This window comes from Plecotus auritus, assembly GCF_963455305.1.
Source record: "Plecotus auritus genome assembly, chromosome: 9".
NCBI lineage: Eukaryota > Metazoa > Chordata > Mammalia > Chiroptera > Vespertilionidae > Plecotus > Plecotus auritus.
In genome coordinates, this window is record NC_137783.1 from 124149826 (window position 1) to 124166987 (window position 17162).

General features: G+C 53.7%; 2 protein-coding genes across 2 annotated transcripts in view; both read left to right on the forward strand.

The window, feature by feature from the left end:
• Positions 1 to 124: 124 nt before the first annotated feature.
• Positions 125 to 2805, forward strand: MYOD1 (myogenic differentiation 1). Its single transcript, XM_080688065.1, has 3 exons — positions 125 to 1030; positions 1487 to 1565; positions 1870 to 2805. Exons 1-3 carry the CDS (start codon positions 404 to 406, stop codon positions 2118 to 2120), a joined length of 957 nt encoding a protein of 318 aa, XP_080544191.1. The 5' UTR covers positions 125 to 403; the 3' UTR covers positions 2121 to 2805.
• Positions 2806 to 12373: 9568 nt separating this feature from the next.
• The window catches only part of KCNC1 (potassium voltage-gated channel subfamily C member 1), a 42279-nt gene continuing 37490 nt past the window's right edge, over positions 12374 to 17162 (forward strand). The window contains exon 1 of the mRNA XM_080640392.1: positions 12374 to 14321. Within this exon, the coding sequence (XP_080496518.1) occupies positions 13752 to 14321 (570 nt within the window). The 5' untranslated portion in view covers positions 12374 to 13751. The remainder of the gene's footprint in view (positions 14322 to 17162) is intronic.

Below are 17162 nucleotides of genomic sequence, written 5' to 3' on the forward strand. Positions count from 1 at the left end.
GTCAGAGTGCGCGCGCTCCGGGTGTGGAGAGGTAGGGGGATGGCCCCCGCGGCCACCCAGGGGATCCCAAGCTCCTCCCTTCCCTGCTCCTATTGGCCTCGGGCGCCCCCGCCCCCAGCAGCCCGCTCCAGCTCGGGGGACCAGTAGGCTACTACTGGATAAATAGCCCCCGGCGCCTGGCTTGAAGTTAGGGGTGGAGAACCCCAGGGCACTGCCGCCACTTTCCCGGGTGCCCGTCTGGCCGGACCGGACAGGGCAGGGTGGGGGGTGGTCGGGTATACATCCAGACCCCCAGCACTTTGCTATCCCACGGCGGCCGGGGCTCCAGAGTGGCAGAAAGTTTAGGGCAACCCTTGCTGCTGGGGTTGGGCAGAGCCAGGACTGCGCCGCCCAGGGCCGAGATATGGAGCTGCTGTCGCCACCACTACGCGACGTAGACTTGACCGGTCCCGACGGCTCTCTCTGCAACTTTGCTACAGCGGACGACTTCTACGATGACCCGTGTTTCGACTCCCCGGACCTGCGCTTCTTTGAGGACCTGGACCCGCGCCTCGTACACGTGGGCGCATTTCTGAAACCTGAGGACTCCCACTTCCCTGCGGCTGTGCACCCGGCCCCCGGCGCCCGCGAGGACGAGCACGTGCGCGCGCCTAGTGGGCACCACCAGGCGGGCCGCTGTCTACTCTGGGCTTGCAAGGCGTGCAAGCGCAAGACCACTAATGCCGACCGCCGCAAGGCTGCCACCATGCGCGAGCGGCGCCGCCTGAGCAAAGTCAACGAGGCCTTCGAGACGCTCAAGCGCTGCACGTCTAGCAATCCTAACCAGCGGCTGCCCAAGGTGGAGATCCTGCGCAACGCCATCCGCTACATCGAGGGCCTGCAGGCGCTGCTACGCGACCAGGACGCCGCGCCCCCTGGCGCCGCTGCTGCCTTCTATGCGCCCGGCCCCCTGCCTTCTGGCCCCGGTGGCGAGCACTACAGCGGCGACTCCGACGCATCCAGCCCGCGCTCCAACTGCTCGGACGGCATGGTAAGGCTGGAACCCCGGGCTAGGGGAGGAGTGGGGGCAGCTCTAGGGGTATATCTCTGAAGCATTTCCTCTGGGGGGAGGGTTGGACCGGGAACCTTCCGGGGAGTGGATCCCGTGTCCTGGGCAGCTGTCGCTGGGGTGGCCCTAGTGTTTGGGGGACTCACAGCAAATATGCGAGCTACCTGATTGGGAGCGCTATTAGAACACTGCTGCACCCTAATCTGCTCCCTGCCCCCATGTATTCCTATTTCCAAAGTTAAGATTTGTGCTCCTAGGTGACTGTCGCCTTCTATTTGGCCTGACAGCTCCAGACAGCTCCTGTCCACCCTAATCCCAACCCCACCATCAAGTAGGACAGGAAACGCGTGGCTGAGACTTGGGGAGCTGGGGTGGGGACTCAGAGAGGGATGCTCCAGCGTCCCGCGGGCCTGAGTCCATCGCCCTTGCCCTTTGCAGATGGATTACAGCGGCCCCACGAGCGGTGCCCGGCGACGGAACTGCTACGATGGCTCCTACTTCAGCCAGGCGCCCAGCGGTGCGTATTCGCGCCTCATTCCCACTTCCCCTTTGAACTATCCTGGCTTCCCTCTCCCTAGGACACCCCCCCCCCAACCCCCGCCCACCTCACCCACCTCCCCACCCACCCCCGCTCCACACACACAAATCCTGGAAGGAACGAAATCCTGGAAGGTACAGGGAACGAAATACGAAGGGCAAAGCTCCCTCTCTTTGCCACGCACTCCCGGTGGATCGCGCTGGACAGTGGCAGGCCCTGTTTCCGGTCTGTCCCAAAGCACCGGGCAGGACCCCTGCATACTAACCTCCCCCTCCCCGCGCAGAAGCGAGACCCGGGAAGAGCGCTGCTGTGTCGAGCCTCGACTGCCTGTCCAGCATCGTGGAGCGCATCTCCACCGAGAGCCCCGCCGCGCCCGCGCTGCTGCTGGCCGACCCGCCGCCCGAGTCGTCCCCGGGCCCGCACGAGGCGGCCGCCGCGGACGAGGACGATCGCGGCGCCCCAACCCCTACCCCCGATGTTGCCCCGCAGTGCCCCGGGGGCGCGAACCCCAACCCGATCTACCAGGTGCTCTGAGGGTGTCCACGGGCCCGTGTCGAAGGACGACGCTATCCACCGCCTGAGGGATGGTGCCCCTAGGGTTCCCTCGCGCCCCAAAGATTGAACCACTGCCCCCAATCGCGCTTTAAAAGCGACCCCTCCCGAGGGAGGAGAGACGGGAGAACTGATGTGTTTCCGCCTTCCGTACCCCAGAGCACGGACACAGTCCTTTTCCCCCACGCAGCACCCTTCCCTGAGACTCACTGCGGTGACCGGTCTGTGTTCCTCCGTGGGCCAGAGCTGATCCTGGAGGGGCCAGGCCCTTCCTCTTCCTCACCCCTTTGCCGCATGGGTGGGACTCGCGCAGACCTTTGCCCCGGACCCGGACACAGGGGTCCCTAATGCGGTCGGTAGGTGGTGGCCTCTCCTTTCGTGAGCCCTGGAGACACCAGCTCTTTCCCACTCCCTGCGCGCCGAGCTCCCGTCCCAAGTGAAACAACTGTAACGGTAACCTCTCCCAGCCCCTATTCAGGACCACTTTTTGTAATACTTTTGTAATCTATTCCTGTAAATAAGAGTTGCTTTGCCGGAGCAGGAGCCCCTAGGGCTGTATTTATCGGAGGCATGGCGTGCAGTGCGAAAGGAACTTTGTATGTTTATACCAAAGGAGGGCGAGCCGCTGGCCTCGCTCAGGTGTTGGAAATAAAAATGCTAATTTATACCAAGGTGGTCCTGGCTTTCCCTAGGGGTAGGGGCAGACTACTGACCCAATGCAGGTGGCAGGCGAATTGCAGAGAGGAAACCTGGAGCCAGGAGAACGAAAGGAGGGGTACACGTGTCTCCAACATGTGGGGAGGTTCCTATGACCATGACCAACATAATCACACGTCAGTCAGTGGTTTTCATGTCAGATGCATATTAGAATGATCTGAGTAGTTTATAAAAATGATCCATGCCTCCCCACACCTCACCCCCGAGAATCTGTTTTCTCTATCTGCCCCAGACACCTGGGGCCAGATATTGGTATTTTATTTTTTTTAATATTTTTTTATTGATTTCAATAGGAAGTGGGAAAGAGAGATAGAAACATTAATGATGAGAGGGAATCATTGATCAGCTGCCTCCTGCACTGGGGATCAAGCCTGCAACCCGGGCATGTGCCCTGACCGGGAAGGGAATTGAACTGTGACCTCCTGGTTTATAGGCTGACGTTCAACCACACACTGGCTGGGGTGGATATTGTTATTTTCAAAAGCTTCCCAGGTGATTCTGACGTGCATAAAAGATTGAGAATCACACTTCTCCATACACAGAGTGAAGCCCGAAGGATCACTGAGGAGTCATGGCCCCAGTGCCACTCAGAATCAGAATCCTCATGGGTACAGAGGGTGTGCCCTGGTGCTCACAGCGTCACGAGGAAACACTAAACGAGTGTAAAGGGGCATGGCAAGCTGTCGGGTACTTACAGGCTCTTAGCCATAGGTGTAAACACAAGGGGACATCACTGAAGATGAGAAAAGTACAGACATCTCAGCTCAGCCAGGAACCAGGCACGAGAGCATCTCAGCACTCCGATCTGCTAAGACCCAGAACCTGCAAGGGGAGGGGTGCGTGCAAACCTGCATCCCCACAGGTGGCATAGATGCTCTCATCAAGATATGAACACTCTGGGAGCAGCGAAGGGGCCACTGATTCAGCCAACGTGCTAGGGAGGAGGTGCCACTTGAGCTGTATCTTGAGAAATGAGAAAAACAGCAATGCTCACAGACCCACACACAACCACAGGGAGAGATCATATACACACATACACGCACAATTACACAGAGAGGCACTTCTGCTCTCCCATCCTCCCCTTGAAGGATAGCCTGGCAAAAATTCTTCCCCGTTCACATGCCACCCCAACCCTACCCCTAACACACATACACCTGCCACCAAGACATCAGTGCTTCCTAGTCCCACCCTTACAGACCCTTTTCCCCTCGAAAACCTTATAAGCCCACTTTCAAGGGCTCTTCTCACCACTTGGGGGGCCCTGGGGAAAGCAGGCCCGATGTGATGCCAGCAGGAAGGGCCTCATTTCCTATCTGAGGATCTGCTCTCTGCTCCCAGGAGAGCTTCTGCTCTCCCCAACGCAGGGTCCCTGAGGAGCCACCAGAGTTGCTCTGTTACTAATGATCCTCGGCTTTTCTCCTGGCTGCTTCCCCAGATGTGCCACAGGGTTTCTTACACTCTTTGAGAACCCTTGGGGCTCATTCATGAATTCATTCATTTAACAGATGCCAAGTCCTATGCTGGGTGAAAACAGAGACCAGTGGACACAGTTCTTGCCCTCGTGAAGCACCCAGACATTTGGGAAAATTGTATCTGTCCGCAGCTGGTTACATTAGAATGAATCGAGTGCTATAATGTGGGCATATGCAGCAGAGGAACACAGTAGGGACAGACAAGTCGGTCGCCCCTAATAAGAATCTTGAAGGAGTTGGTCAGGAAAGAGGAGCCAGATGAGGTTGCTCCAAGCTGAGGAAACGGTAAGTGCACAGACCCAGAGGTGAAAAACAGCAAACTGTGCCTTCATGGAACCCAAACTGCTCACAGGGCGGGGCTCGAGGTGAGATGGGGCAAAAGCAGAGGCAGTGCCACAGTGATCTCATTCGGGCTCTATCCTGCAGGCAATGGGGGGCCATAAAAAGTCTAAACAGGGGAAGGATGCAAGTAAATCTATATTTTAGGAAGGCCAGCCTGGGCTGGCAGAAAAGATAGGATGGGAGACATGTCAGAAGTGCCACCGGAGGACACACAACGTGGCCTGAACTGGGGCAGTGACTGGCGATGGGAGAGAAAGCCTAAGAGTGGAAATAGTTGTGCCAGATAAAGCGTAGGCATTGAGGGTACAGTGGAGAACCTGGAAGGCACTGTCCTTACCCTCACACAGCTGAAAATCCATTAGACAAAGAACCAAATGGATAGATGCGATGCTATAAATGCTGAGAGGTGCTTATAAGAAAAAGTAAAAGAGGGGGCATCTGTAATACTTTCAACAACAAAGACCAATTTTTTAAAAAGAGTGTGCTGTCAGATGATAATGGGGTATGAGAAGTTAACCAGGTGCAGAGAGGAGGAGGCAGAGTTTCTACACTGAGGGAATTAATTACAAAAATGAAGAGGGCTCTGGTAGCCTAGAGGGAGCGAGTGTGCAATTAGAAAAAGGTGTCCCTCCTTCCTGAGGACACTGCCGTGCACAAGGGTTCACGGAAGGGCAGCCACGACCGGACTGCAGCCCCACTCGCTTCTCAGCCAGGTGCGCTTGTGCAGTGAACAGCCTGCGTAAGTGTCACATGGGAGAGGCAATAAGGAATATGCAGCCCACCAGATGCAGTGGAAAGGAGTGGGCAAGACTGGCGAGAAAAATGAGCAAGAGGGGGAAGGCAGAAGAAAGAGGAGATGAGGTGGAAGACAAATACAAAAATGATGATGGTGCTGCTGATGAACAAAAGTTGGTCCTAGCTCAGGTTTTATCTCCTGTATTAAATATTAAGTCCTCTCCACACAACTCACCACTTTTAAAGGGAAATGTTAAAATGTGAGACAGTGTAATATTTATTTTTACACAGCCCATAGTTATTTTTTTTTCCAGACAACATTTAACAGCAGGTTTTAATTTATACAGAGCTTCCCCAGTATCAGAGGCGAGTGAGTCCCAGATGATGTCAATGGCTGCATGCTTCCTGGGATCTAAGCCTGGCTGTGCTGCTGACCAGTTTTGAGATCTTGGGAATGTGGCTTAACCCATCTGGACTTGGGCTTTCTCTCTGTGGAGGAGATTAGCGAGTTTAAAAGGTATGTTCTGAAATTCTTTAGTAATTCACTCAAAGCATTTCAGAAAAAGATAAATGAAGTACATTTTTTACAGATAAGGGAACTGAGACCATGACAAATAGATTTTTCTCAGCGTAAGCAAGTAATTTATAACCTCCTGCTTTACTGATCCTCCTTTTATTTTTCTCAATGTTTTATTGAGATATAATTCACATACCATAAAATTCACCCTTTTAAAGTGTCCAATTCAGTGGCTTGTATTATATTCCCAACCTTGTGCAACCATCTCCACTAATCTATTTTCATTTCTCTGGGTTTGCTTCTTCTGGGCAATGGAATCACACACTATGTGGTCTTTTGAGTCTGGCTTCTTTCACTTAGCATAATGTGTCCAAGGTTCATCCATGTTGTAGCATTTATCAGTACTTCATTACTTTATTTTGCTGAATAATATTCCATTGTATAGATACGTCACACTTTGTTGATCCATTCATCAATTGATAGATATTTGGGTTATTTCCAGTTTTTAGCTATTATACATAATGCTGCTATGAACATTGACCTGCAAGTTTTTGGGTAAACTTATGCTTTTAATTCTTGTGTGCATATACCTAAAAGTGAAATTGCTGGGTATATCGTAACTCTATGTTTAAATTTTTGAGGAACTGCCAAAGATTTCCCCAAAGCAGCTGCACCATTTTACATTTCCATTAGCAATGTATGAGGGTTCCAATTTCTCCACATCCTAACAACACTGTTATTCTAGCCATCATCCTAGGGGGTGTGAAGTGGTATCTCATTGTGGTTTTGATTTTGCACTTCCCTAATGATTAACGATGCTGAGCATTTTTCCTGTGCTTATTGGCCATGTGTATACCTTCTTTGGAGAAACTGAGTTTTTTAACCCTTTGTTCATTTTAAAATTAGGTTATTTGTCGTTTTATTGCTGTTATGAGTTCTTCATATATTCTAGATACTAGACCTTTACCAGACACATGATTTGCAAATGTTTTCCCTCATCCTCTGCATTGTCTTTTCACTTTCCTGATTGTTTGCTTTCTTGAAGCACAAATTTGTTTTCTATATTTTGGTAAAGTCTAATATGCCTATATCTTCCTTTTGTTGCCTGTGTTTTGGGTGTCTTAGCTAAGAAACCATTATCTGATCCAAGTTCTTCTAAGAGTTTTATAGTTTTAGCTCTTACTTAGGTATTGGATCCATTTTTAGTCCATTTTTGTAAGGGGTAGGACAAAGGAATCCAACTTCATTCTTTTCTATGTGGATACTCAAGTGTCCCCACACTATTTGTGTTGGAAAAAACACACACCTGTATTTCCCCATTGAATTGTCATGGCACCCTTGTAAAAAATTAATTGCCCATAAATGCATGGGTTTATTTCTGGACTCGCAATTTTATTCCACTGATCTATATGTCCATCCTTATGCCAAACATACAGTCTTAATTATTGTAGCTTTGTAGTAAGTTTTGAAATCACAAAGTGTAAGTCCTTCAACTTTTTTCTTTTTCAAGATTGTTTCAGCTATTCTGGGTCCTGTGCATTTCATGAGTGTACCTTTAAGTAGCTCTGTCCTGGTGGTATTTTCAAGAACCACAAACCTTGCTGGGTACAATATGGCATGAAAATTTAAAGCAGGTTCTTCTTGGTGCCCAGAAAAAATAGTCATAGGTGAGTATGCTGATTTTTTTCATTTCCAGTCATTTTTGATGCAGCTTTTACATAATAAATGTTTTTTTGTTTACTGAACATCATTCTGTAATTGCAAAAAACGTTGCAACTGTTTTGGGGAGCATTATGAATGCTTCTCTGTAACCATTAACTTACTTAAAAAGCATTATGTAGGTGTGTCAGGCAGTTAATAAAAATATTAAGCTAGTTTCCCTGGATTTTTTCATGTTTTTAATAATTGTCAGATTTTTAAAATTTGCATCTGGTCCTGATTTCTTTTCTAAGTCTAAATAAATATTCACTTTTGTGCCCAACTTTCTATTCTTTTTTTTTTTTTTTAAAGAGTGACTCCCAAATGTCTAAACTTCAGGCCTCACAAAACCTGGGCCCACCCCTGCACACTGCTGACCATGCTTACCTACAGACTGACTCACACACAGGTGCCCACCAGGAACATACACAGGAGAACCCACAAGACTCCTATCAAGGGAGTCAAAGAGGGAGGAAGGCTCTTGGGACAGCCTCCCATCTCCAGCTGTTTCTGGGAAAACTGTGGCCCCTGCCCAGTCCTTCTGGTGATGCCCTTGCAAAAATGCCCACACCCACCTGCTTTCCCTATGCATCTGCAGCCCTGACACCCTCATGCATCCTTCACCACAGCCATCATCATTTCTCACTGTCCTCCCTCACTCCCACAGCCAGCAGCAAGGGGCACTTGAGACCCATCTTCCCCAAAACCAAGCCTAGGCATGGCTGATGCTCTGCCCCTGGGCCATGCTGACACTTTGAGGGGTGGGTATTGCTGAGAAATGTCAGGAACTCATGGGGGTAAGGGCTGCTCACAAAGGGTTTGGAGGGGTGGCTGTCCAAGAGAAGGGATGTAGGGGAAGGAGAGGAAGTTCGATGAGAGACACTATCTCATTTAATCCTCACAAAATGTTATTTTCTTTTATGCAGACTAGGAAACAGAAACCTAGAGGTGAAAGTGACCAGTTTACACAGCTAGTAAGCAACAAAATGATATTTCTAACCAAATTTGAGGACATTTTACCCCCCAGAAGACATTTGGCAGTCTGTGGCCCTTGATTGTCATGACTGGGGAAGGGATTCTACTGACATCTAGTGGGTAAGAGGCCAGGATGCTGCTAAACTTCCTGCAATGCACAGTACAGCCCCCACAACAAAGGATTATCTGGTCCAAAAAGCCAGCGGTGCAGAGATTGAGAACCCCTGGCACTTCCCCAGAGTATTCTTCACCTTGGCTCCGTTCTCAGCTTCCTCAGTTCTAAGAGATCTGGGACCCACTTGCCCAGGGTTTTCAGGAAGGAACAGCTCAGCACTTACACATTCCCAGGTTAGGGACCAGGGTCCGTGCTCAAGCTAAGAATCCGACAGCCACAGTCACCAATTTCCCACTATTCCACCTTCAGATTCACTCTCCCCATCCATTAAAGGGAGGGTTCCTGTCTGGGGAGAAAATGCCTGTCAGTCCCATTGTTTACTATCACCCCAAAGCCTACTCTATCTGTGCCCAGCTTAGGTTAGCTTCCAGATGTAGCCACAAGATGGCACCCCAACCCATCAGGTATGCTAAGGCTCTGGGCCTGGGAGAGGAGCATGTAAGATGTGCCAACCTGGGCAAAGGACTGGGGGCTGGCCTTGGGCCAGTTCCAGAGCCTAGCAGGACTAGATCAAAGGCCTGCAAGTGCCAGGTGTGAGGACATAGGCCAAATTTGGCTTCAGGACTCCCTTCACCTTTTTTCTAGTCCAGCCCCAGTTCAAGTCCCACCACCGATCGTCCTGGAGCCCAGCAATCCCTCCCCTCTAGTCTGAACAAGAGAAATTCCAGAGCTGAGGTGTTACTATAGGGCTTATTATTATTCATAGCCAACAATAAAGAAACTGAGGCATAGAGAATTTGAGTAACTTGCCCAAGGTCACAGCTAGTCAGTGGCGGAGCTGGGATTTGAACCCAGGCAGTCTGGTTCTATGCTCATAGCCACTGAACACCAACCACTTCATCAGTGCACTGCCCCCTGCCCACCCCACACCACTGATCCTAACGACCCTAGCATGGGACCACAAACTTTCCTCTCTGAAAGGGAGGGGACAAATAGCTATGAGTAAGTGGGGCGGGGGGCACTCCTCAAGAATGAAAAGGAATGAGGCTGTTGGCTGGGCTGAGGGTCTGTGGTTAGTGGTTGTGGGTGAGAAGCTAAGGCTCCACCAGCAATTCCTCCTCCCACCCCCTTTTCTCTGGGGCCTTTTCCTTCTTGTCCTGTAGTGCCCTCTTGGTTTTTCTGGGCTGTCTGCAAATGCCAGCCTTCTTACAGTGTGAAGAGGGTGTGAGAAAAGAGACTTTTATGTCCCTGCTTAGGACAGAGAAGGTGGGGGGCATTCTTTGAGGCCTGCGCTGGGGGTGTCATCAAGGACAAAGGTGAGAATCCTAAAGTGGGACAGTGTGGGGTACCTCAGGGGTAGCTCCCCTCTCCACCTGGAAGGCTCTTCTCTCTGAGCCTTCTCTGCTGGGCTCATAGGGGATTTTAAGATGTGATGGACACCCTTTGACACTCCCCTGCCCTCCAACCCTGGCCTGCTTCTTTTTCTAGCACATCCTGTAGGACCAGGCCTGACCAGAGCTCCTAATCACCCAACCTTCTCACCTGACCTTCCCCCTCCTAGGAGCCCTATGCCTCTCTCTGTCTTTCCCCCTTCTTCACCTTCCCACTGTGACTCACCATGGGTAGTGGCCTGAGTGGGCTCCACACTGACTCCCTGAGAGGCCTTGGCTAAGTCCCTCCCCCTGTCTCAGTCTCAATTAAGGACTCCAGACTCCTTTGGTCTCTGACACTGGGATTCTAGGATCCTGGCCCCTCTCCTGGCCTTTCTCAGGTCATCCAGGCTTTGAATGAGGAGCTCCTGTGCTCGGGGCACTGTGGAGGGAAGCAAACAAGAAGCATCCCTGGAGGGGCTGATAGTCACTTTTTGGAAATAAGATGAGCTACAGTGAAGGTTGTGGAGTTATACTTTGATCCCCGGTGGTCCTGCAGGAGAGGGAAGGGATGGAACCCTGGGCCCCTGTGGCTGTCAGAGCCATAGAAGGTTTCCTAGGAGGTAAAGAGGGGTGACTATCTAGCTGGGAGGAAGGGAAGGTTTGGAAAGGCTCTTTCTCGTCTCTCCCCATCCTGATTTCTCCCAGCCAGGTGTATGTGTAACTCCATCTCTGTGGGTCTATCCTTTTCTTTTCCTTCTGGGGTGTCCATTTCTCTGTTTTATCACCTTATTGCTTTGGGGCAGAGCTTTCTGAGAGCCTGTGTCGAGGATATCTGAATTTGGGCTAGGCTGAGCCACAGCAGGTCAGGCCTCCTCATGGTGAGGGGATGGCGCTTACTGGTTGGGGTGAGAGGGAAACTCAAAGCACTCCCATCCCTGCGGTATTTTGAGATTGCAGGGGAATAGCTCCCATTTAGAGAAATAACACAGATCAATCTCTGGAGGGAGGAATGGCTCCTCCATCCTGGCCCCATACTCCAGCCTTCTCTTTAGCTCTGCCCATCTCCTCCCGTTTCTGCCCTAACTCTGCCTGTCTCCTGTCTCTCCTCTTGTCCTTCTCTCCTATCCCTCATCTCTTGCCCTGCCCCTGGTCTCTCTCCAACCGTCTCTACTCCTCCAAACCGTTTCCCCACCACTCACAGATTTCCCCGGGGCTGGGATTCCCCTGGTCAAATGAGGAGAGAGATGCCAGCAGCACAGCTTTGTCCCCAGGCCCACAACAGTGTCTGCAGGTCAGTGTCAAGGGACAGCTGTCGGCACAGTTAGCAAGTGCCGACAGGTAAATAAGAGTCTCATGTCTTCTTAATTAAATCGCCCTTTGCCCAGGCAGCCTTGTGTTCGATTGAGCTGGGCTGAGATCAATAAGCCTCTTTCCCAGCACAGCCACCCCTGGAGCTAGGCCTGACCTTCCCAGCCCTGTCCAGGCCCACCTGCCCACTTTCCCACCAGCCTGGGAGCCCCTTGAGGGCAGGCGCTCCTGTGCTCCTGTTACCAGGGACAGAGCCTGGAACAAGCAAGGAGTAAAGGAGTGATTGCTCAATTGAGTGAGCAGAGGCACTGGCAGCAAACATGGGCCAGGAAGGCTTGGAGGCCCAAACTGCTACTCCCACCCACAGGGTCATCTTTGAAGCTGCTCCCATCCAGCCCCAGACCCAGGATCTGCTTGCCAACCAGGGCAGCTGAAGTCCTATGGTGAGAGGAGGGATCGTCAACCTTCAGGACCACCTTCAGACCTCTAAGGGTAGAGTGCCCCTTTCATAAGGGATCCCCACGTAAGGATCCAGGGCTAGTGAGGGAGGATCAGTGAGCAAGATCAATATGGCAGAAGGTGTGGCACTCACAGGAGACTAGGGTCAGCCTACATTTATGAAAGGCCGGGGCCAGTAAGGGGTAGAAAGGGGTTAATAAGCATGCAGGATTATTGGATTCTTAGTAGAGAGCTTAGAGGACAGCATGTGTGTTATATGTATGGAGGTGGGGGAGACATTTTGAGGTCTATGAAAGAGGGTACCTTTGAAAGGATCATGTGGGCTTCAGATCCCGTGGCAAGGGTCAGTATTAAAGGGTTGCTTGGAGCCGTGTCTCTCATAGGAATAGGGCGTCTCGGTTCACTAAGGGATAAGACAGTCCCCAGTTTGAAAAGAGAAGGGCAGGTGTGACACTCCTCTCACCTCAGTCTGACCTGGGGAGGCTGACCTAGACGTCTCCCGGAGCCCTCGCCCATCGAGTGGCTTTCCCTTCCGGAAAAGTGAAGCGTTGACAGGTGCCGGGGAGCTGCAGGAGCCGTGCCGGGAGGGCGCCCCCAGCGCCGGGGTTGAGGGAGGCCCAACTCCTTGAGAGGCTGGGAGGGGGCGCGGAATCAGGGCTCTTTAGGACCCAGCGCGGCGCCTCCCTCCGGGGGCGAGTGCGGCTGCGCGCGCCGTTTGCCCGTGTCCGGAGAGCGGCGGGCTGGACGCGGACCGCGCGAGCGAGCAAGCGAGCAAGAGAGCCAGGCAGCAGCCCGGGCGGCAGCAGCGTCGCGGCGGCGGCCGCTCCGCGCCTCACCTCCCTGGCCTCGCCGCGCCGCGCCCCGACCTGCCACCCCCACCTCCCGGGCCCGACGACCGCAGCCCTCTCTCTTCGGCCGGCAACGCCAAGCGCCTGCCTGAAGCGGGGCGCGGAGCGCCGAGCGCAGAGGCACCGGAGCCAGTGCCCGCCGGCCCCGCAGACCGAATCCAGCCCGGAGAACCCCTGCCGGGCCCCACAAGGCTCCACAACTGGGAGCTGTCCCTTCAGCACCGCAGCCGGAGTCCGAGCGCAGCCCAGCGGAACCCCAGCTTGAGCCGGAGCGCAGCGCTCCACGGCAGCCTCACCGAGCAGCGTTCCTGTGCCCCTGTCCAGGGGCCCCGCCATCTCCTCCAAGAGGCGGGGAGAAGGAGCGAGCAGGGCGGGCAGGCGGGCAGGCGCGCCCGCCACCGGGGGGAGCAGGCAGCCAGGCAAGGAAAGAGGGAGGGGGCCGGAGCTCGCCCTGCGCCCCTAGCTGCAGCCCAGCCACGCAGGGAGGAAGGCAGCGGGCATCCATCTCCCCCGCGCCGAGAGCGCGCTGCGGCGACCACTGCACAACAGAGCGCAAATTTCCCCTCCACCCTTCCTCCTTCTGGGGGCTGGTCTATCTGCCTGGCTCTGGGAGCAGCTGACCTTACCCTCAAAAGCTTTGTGTCGCTTTCTACATTTTCTCGCTGAGATGGGGACGGGAGCCCGGTCCCCCCACCCCCTTTTCCCTCCTCCCGGGGCTCGCCGCTGAGCGCCCACCCCTCCCTCTCTTCCTCATTCCCTCTCTCCCGCCCTCCTTTCCTCCTCTGCCTCCTCCGCAGCCGGACCAGCTCCCTCCTACATCTGGCGCCTAGAGACCCTTGGGATCCCGCACACACTCCCTGCCCTGGACCAGCACCCGACAGAAACCTCCCTGAGAGGCTTGGGTCGCCAGAGCCGCTGTCCTCTGTACCCCCCACCCCCCGACGGCTGGGGGGAGAGGGGAGGAGGCCGCGCGCCCCCTCCCCGGCGCCAACTCCCCCTGGCGGTCGCTCCCATGGGTGTCGCTAGGCCGCGCCATGCCTAAGGGGGCGCCGCGATGGGCCAGGGGGACGAGAGCGAGCGCATCGTGATCAACGTGGGCGGCACGCGCCACCAGACGTACCGCTCGACGCTGCGCACGCTGCCCGGCACGCGGCTCGCCTGGCTGGCGGAGCCCGACGCCCACAGCCATTTCGACTATGACCCGCGTGCCGACGAGTTCTTTTTCGACCGCCACCCAGGCGTCTTCGCGCACATTCTGAACTACTACCGCACGGGCAAGCTGCACTGCCCTGCCGACGTGTGCGGGCCGCTCTACGAAGAGGAGCTGGCCTTTTGGGGCATCGACGAGACCGACGTGGAGCCCTGCTGCTGGATGACCTACCGCCAGCACCGGGACGCGGAGGAGGCGCTGGACAGCTTTGGCGGTGCGCCCCTGGACAACAGCGCGGACGACGCGGACGCCGACGGCCCTGGAGATTCAGGCGACGGAGAGGACGAGCTGGAGATGACCAAGCGCCTGGCGCTCAGCGACTCCCCGGACGGACGGCCCAGCGGCTTCTGGCGCCGCTGGCAGCCACGCATCTGGGCGCTCTTTGAGGACCCCTACTCATCTCGCTACGCCAGGGTAAGCGACACTTACCTATCGGAAGATGGGGCGGGGGGGGGGGGTGATTTCGATAACTGGTACCTACTAGTGAGTCAAAACGGAAAGGGGGTGAGTGTGGTGTGTGTAAGACAGGGGACGATTTTTTTCGAGGGTGACTAGTTTTGTATGTAGTAAGGTCTGTGTATTTCCGGATTTAATATGTATGAGCGAGTATGAATGGGTGTGTTTGTGTTTGTGAGTGGATTGTGTGTGCATATTTATGTAAGTGTGGTGGTGTATATTTATTTGGGTGGGTAAAGGAAGTAGTGAGAAGGAGTGAGCATGTGTAAATGTTTGAGTGTGCAGGAGTGCCTGTGCATGCATGTGTGTGTCTGCAGATGTACACGGTGAAGGTCTGATCCCCGCTTTGGGTTTAGGTGTGGGGAGGGAAGCTGGGCCCCCTTCCTTCTTGCCAGGTAAGGGCATCTGGGGTCAGCCAGGGCCCATGGACAAGGGCTTGAGGCCTGAGTCTGCTGCTTGAGATGGACCCACTCCCACCCCAGGGAGCAAGCAGCCTAAGGCCATTCTGAGGAAGTGGTCAAGGGGGGATCTTTATGGTTAACCCCTGGCTTGGAAGTTGGTGTAGGACTCAGCTGTGGGGAGGTGGATATGACTCTGAAACCTGCTCCTGGGCACAGAGGCTGTCCTTCTTCCTTGTCAAAAGGGCAGGGTATTGGAGGGGGGCGCTGGGCTTATGCCTTGACTTGTCAGGGGCAGAGAGGGGGTGTCCAGGGGGAGCCTACAAGGAGGAAGTCTGTGAGGGGATGGGTGTGTCTTCACCAGCCACCCCCCTTTCATGACTGACCCTAGTTTGTTTCAGGGAAGAAAGGGCATCTGACCTTGGCCCCTCAGGTGGCCTTTCTGGATCAGTTTCCTCATCTGTAAAATAGGAGAGGGAGGGCTGGTGAATTCTAAGGGGTTTTGCTACTGAACTAAGCCCAAAAAGAAGACACTGGCAGCAGCCACCTCCCTTGAAAGAGATAACCCTTGCCTGCACTGGACTCTGTCCTCAGAGGCCTGAATGGAGCCTAAGGCATGAAGGAGAGGGTCAGAGGTAGTCATTTAAAGCAGAGCCCCTCCCCCATCCATAGCCACCCCCACCCCCTTACCAGGCAAACCGCTGACTCTGCCCACTCTTTCTTTTCTGCTCCAAAGGCCTTCCCCCCTGCCCATTAGAACTGAGGGGGAAGGATGGAGCGAGGGAGGGGGCAGGAGTGTCTGCTGAGCTGCTGAGGATCATCAGTGTGGGAAGGGGGCTTGGGGACACTGAGGTGTCCACTAGCAGAAAAAAGCTGTGTTTAGGCACAGGCCTGGTAGATCTGTTACTGAGATAAACACTCAGTGTCTTAGCATCCTTTAAGGAGTGGTTAGGAGGTCAGAATGTCATACATTAAATCCTAGAACAGATGTGTGTGTGTTGGGGCGGGGGGATAATAGGGAGAAGGCCAAACTCCTCATGCTGCCCCTGTGGACCCTGTCCAAGGTCACCCAGGGAGCTAGAAGCTTAAGCAGGACTAGAACCGGTCTCCTGGGACCTCGTCCTCCTCAAAGGTGCCATCCTCCTGGCCACCTTGGGCTCATCTTTAGGGCTCTGACCTATGTCCCTGAGTTTCAGAATTGGCAGGGGTCATGTGGGGCAGGTTCCAGCCCCCTCTCCTGTCCATCTTCTCCCACTGAACATTCCTAGGCTGTGGGGTGAACTTCATCCAATGCAGATAAATGGGCTGGCTAGTGGTTTGGAGGCTTGTTGGTGTACAAAACCTTATTTAAAAGTCCTGATTCTATCAAGTGTCCATTGAAGAGCAGACTTGGAGGGAAAAGCTGGGTAGTAGAGGGGAATAGAGATAAGTTGGAAGGTGCCCCCTCCCCCACCCAGCCGATCAATGCTACTGCCTTTTCTCCCCTGTAGTCTCATAGAGTCGTTCCAACTTCCTTCGGTGACAGATGAGGACACCAGGGCCCACAGGGGGAGGGACCTGCCCAAGGGCACACGGAACCAAGGGCAGAGCCTGGATTAGAACCCAGGCTTCCTGCCGCCCTCCCTCCAGCAGGCCTCGCTGCATTGCGCTGCCTCTCTGCGGCTCATCTGCGCAGAGACCAGCGGGCTGCCCTCCCTCCCTCCCCCTCCATCTTTGCTCTGTTGCTGCTGCTGCTGCTGCTGCTGCTGCTGTCACCTTTGTTTACCCCTCCCCCAAGCCTCCTCAAAGTGGTGGGATTTACTTTTTTTTTTTTTTTTTTTTTGTAGATTTTAGGCCAAAATCCTGTATGTGTGTGACATTGTCTATGTGTGCAAAAGAAAAGCTGCAGGTGTGAGAGGATCTGTGCAAGAGAGATTCTTTGTGGCAGTGAGAGACTCTTCATGTGTGTGAGAAAGACTGTATGCGAATAAAAATATGTGTGAGACTCAGGGTGTGACAGTGGTGTGTGTGATGAGACTGACTGTGACATCCTGTCGTCTCTACCAGAGAAATTCCGTGTGAGTGTGAGAGACAGATTGTGTGTGTTTTGAGATGGACTTCGTGTGTGAGAATGAGACTGCGTGGGGGAGAGTGTGTATATGAGGAAAAGGACTATATGTGTAAGAGAGATACTGTGTGTGTGTGTGTGTGTGTGTGTGTGTGTGTGTGTGAGAGAGAGAGAGAGAGAGAGAGAGAGAGAGATTCTTGGGAGAGCTGTGAGACTTGAGGTGAGTGTGAGTGCATTGATGTGTGAAGCTGTGTGTGTAAGGCTGTGTGGGGTGGGGAATCTATGTGTGATACAGACTGTGTGTGAGAAACTGTGTCCGTGTTGGTGTGTGTGCTTGTATGTGAGATGTGAGGA

Bases quoted from the DNA above. Each gene is read 5' to 3' on its own strand.
- MYOD1 (XM_080688065.1), top strand. From the start codon at position 404: ATGGAGCTGCTGTCGCCACCACTACGCGACGTAGACTTGACCGGTCCC. The intron at 1,031-1,486 runs GTAAGGCTGGAA...TGCCCTTTGCAG, and splicing joins CCAACTGCTCGGACGGCATG to ATGGATTACAGCGGCCCCAC. The intron at 1,566-1,869 runs GTGCGTATTCGC...CTCCCCGCGCAG, and splicing joins CTTCAGCCAGGCGCCCAGCG to AAGCGAGACCCGGGAAGAGC.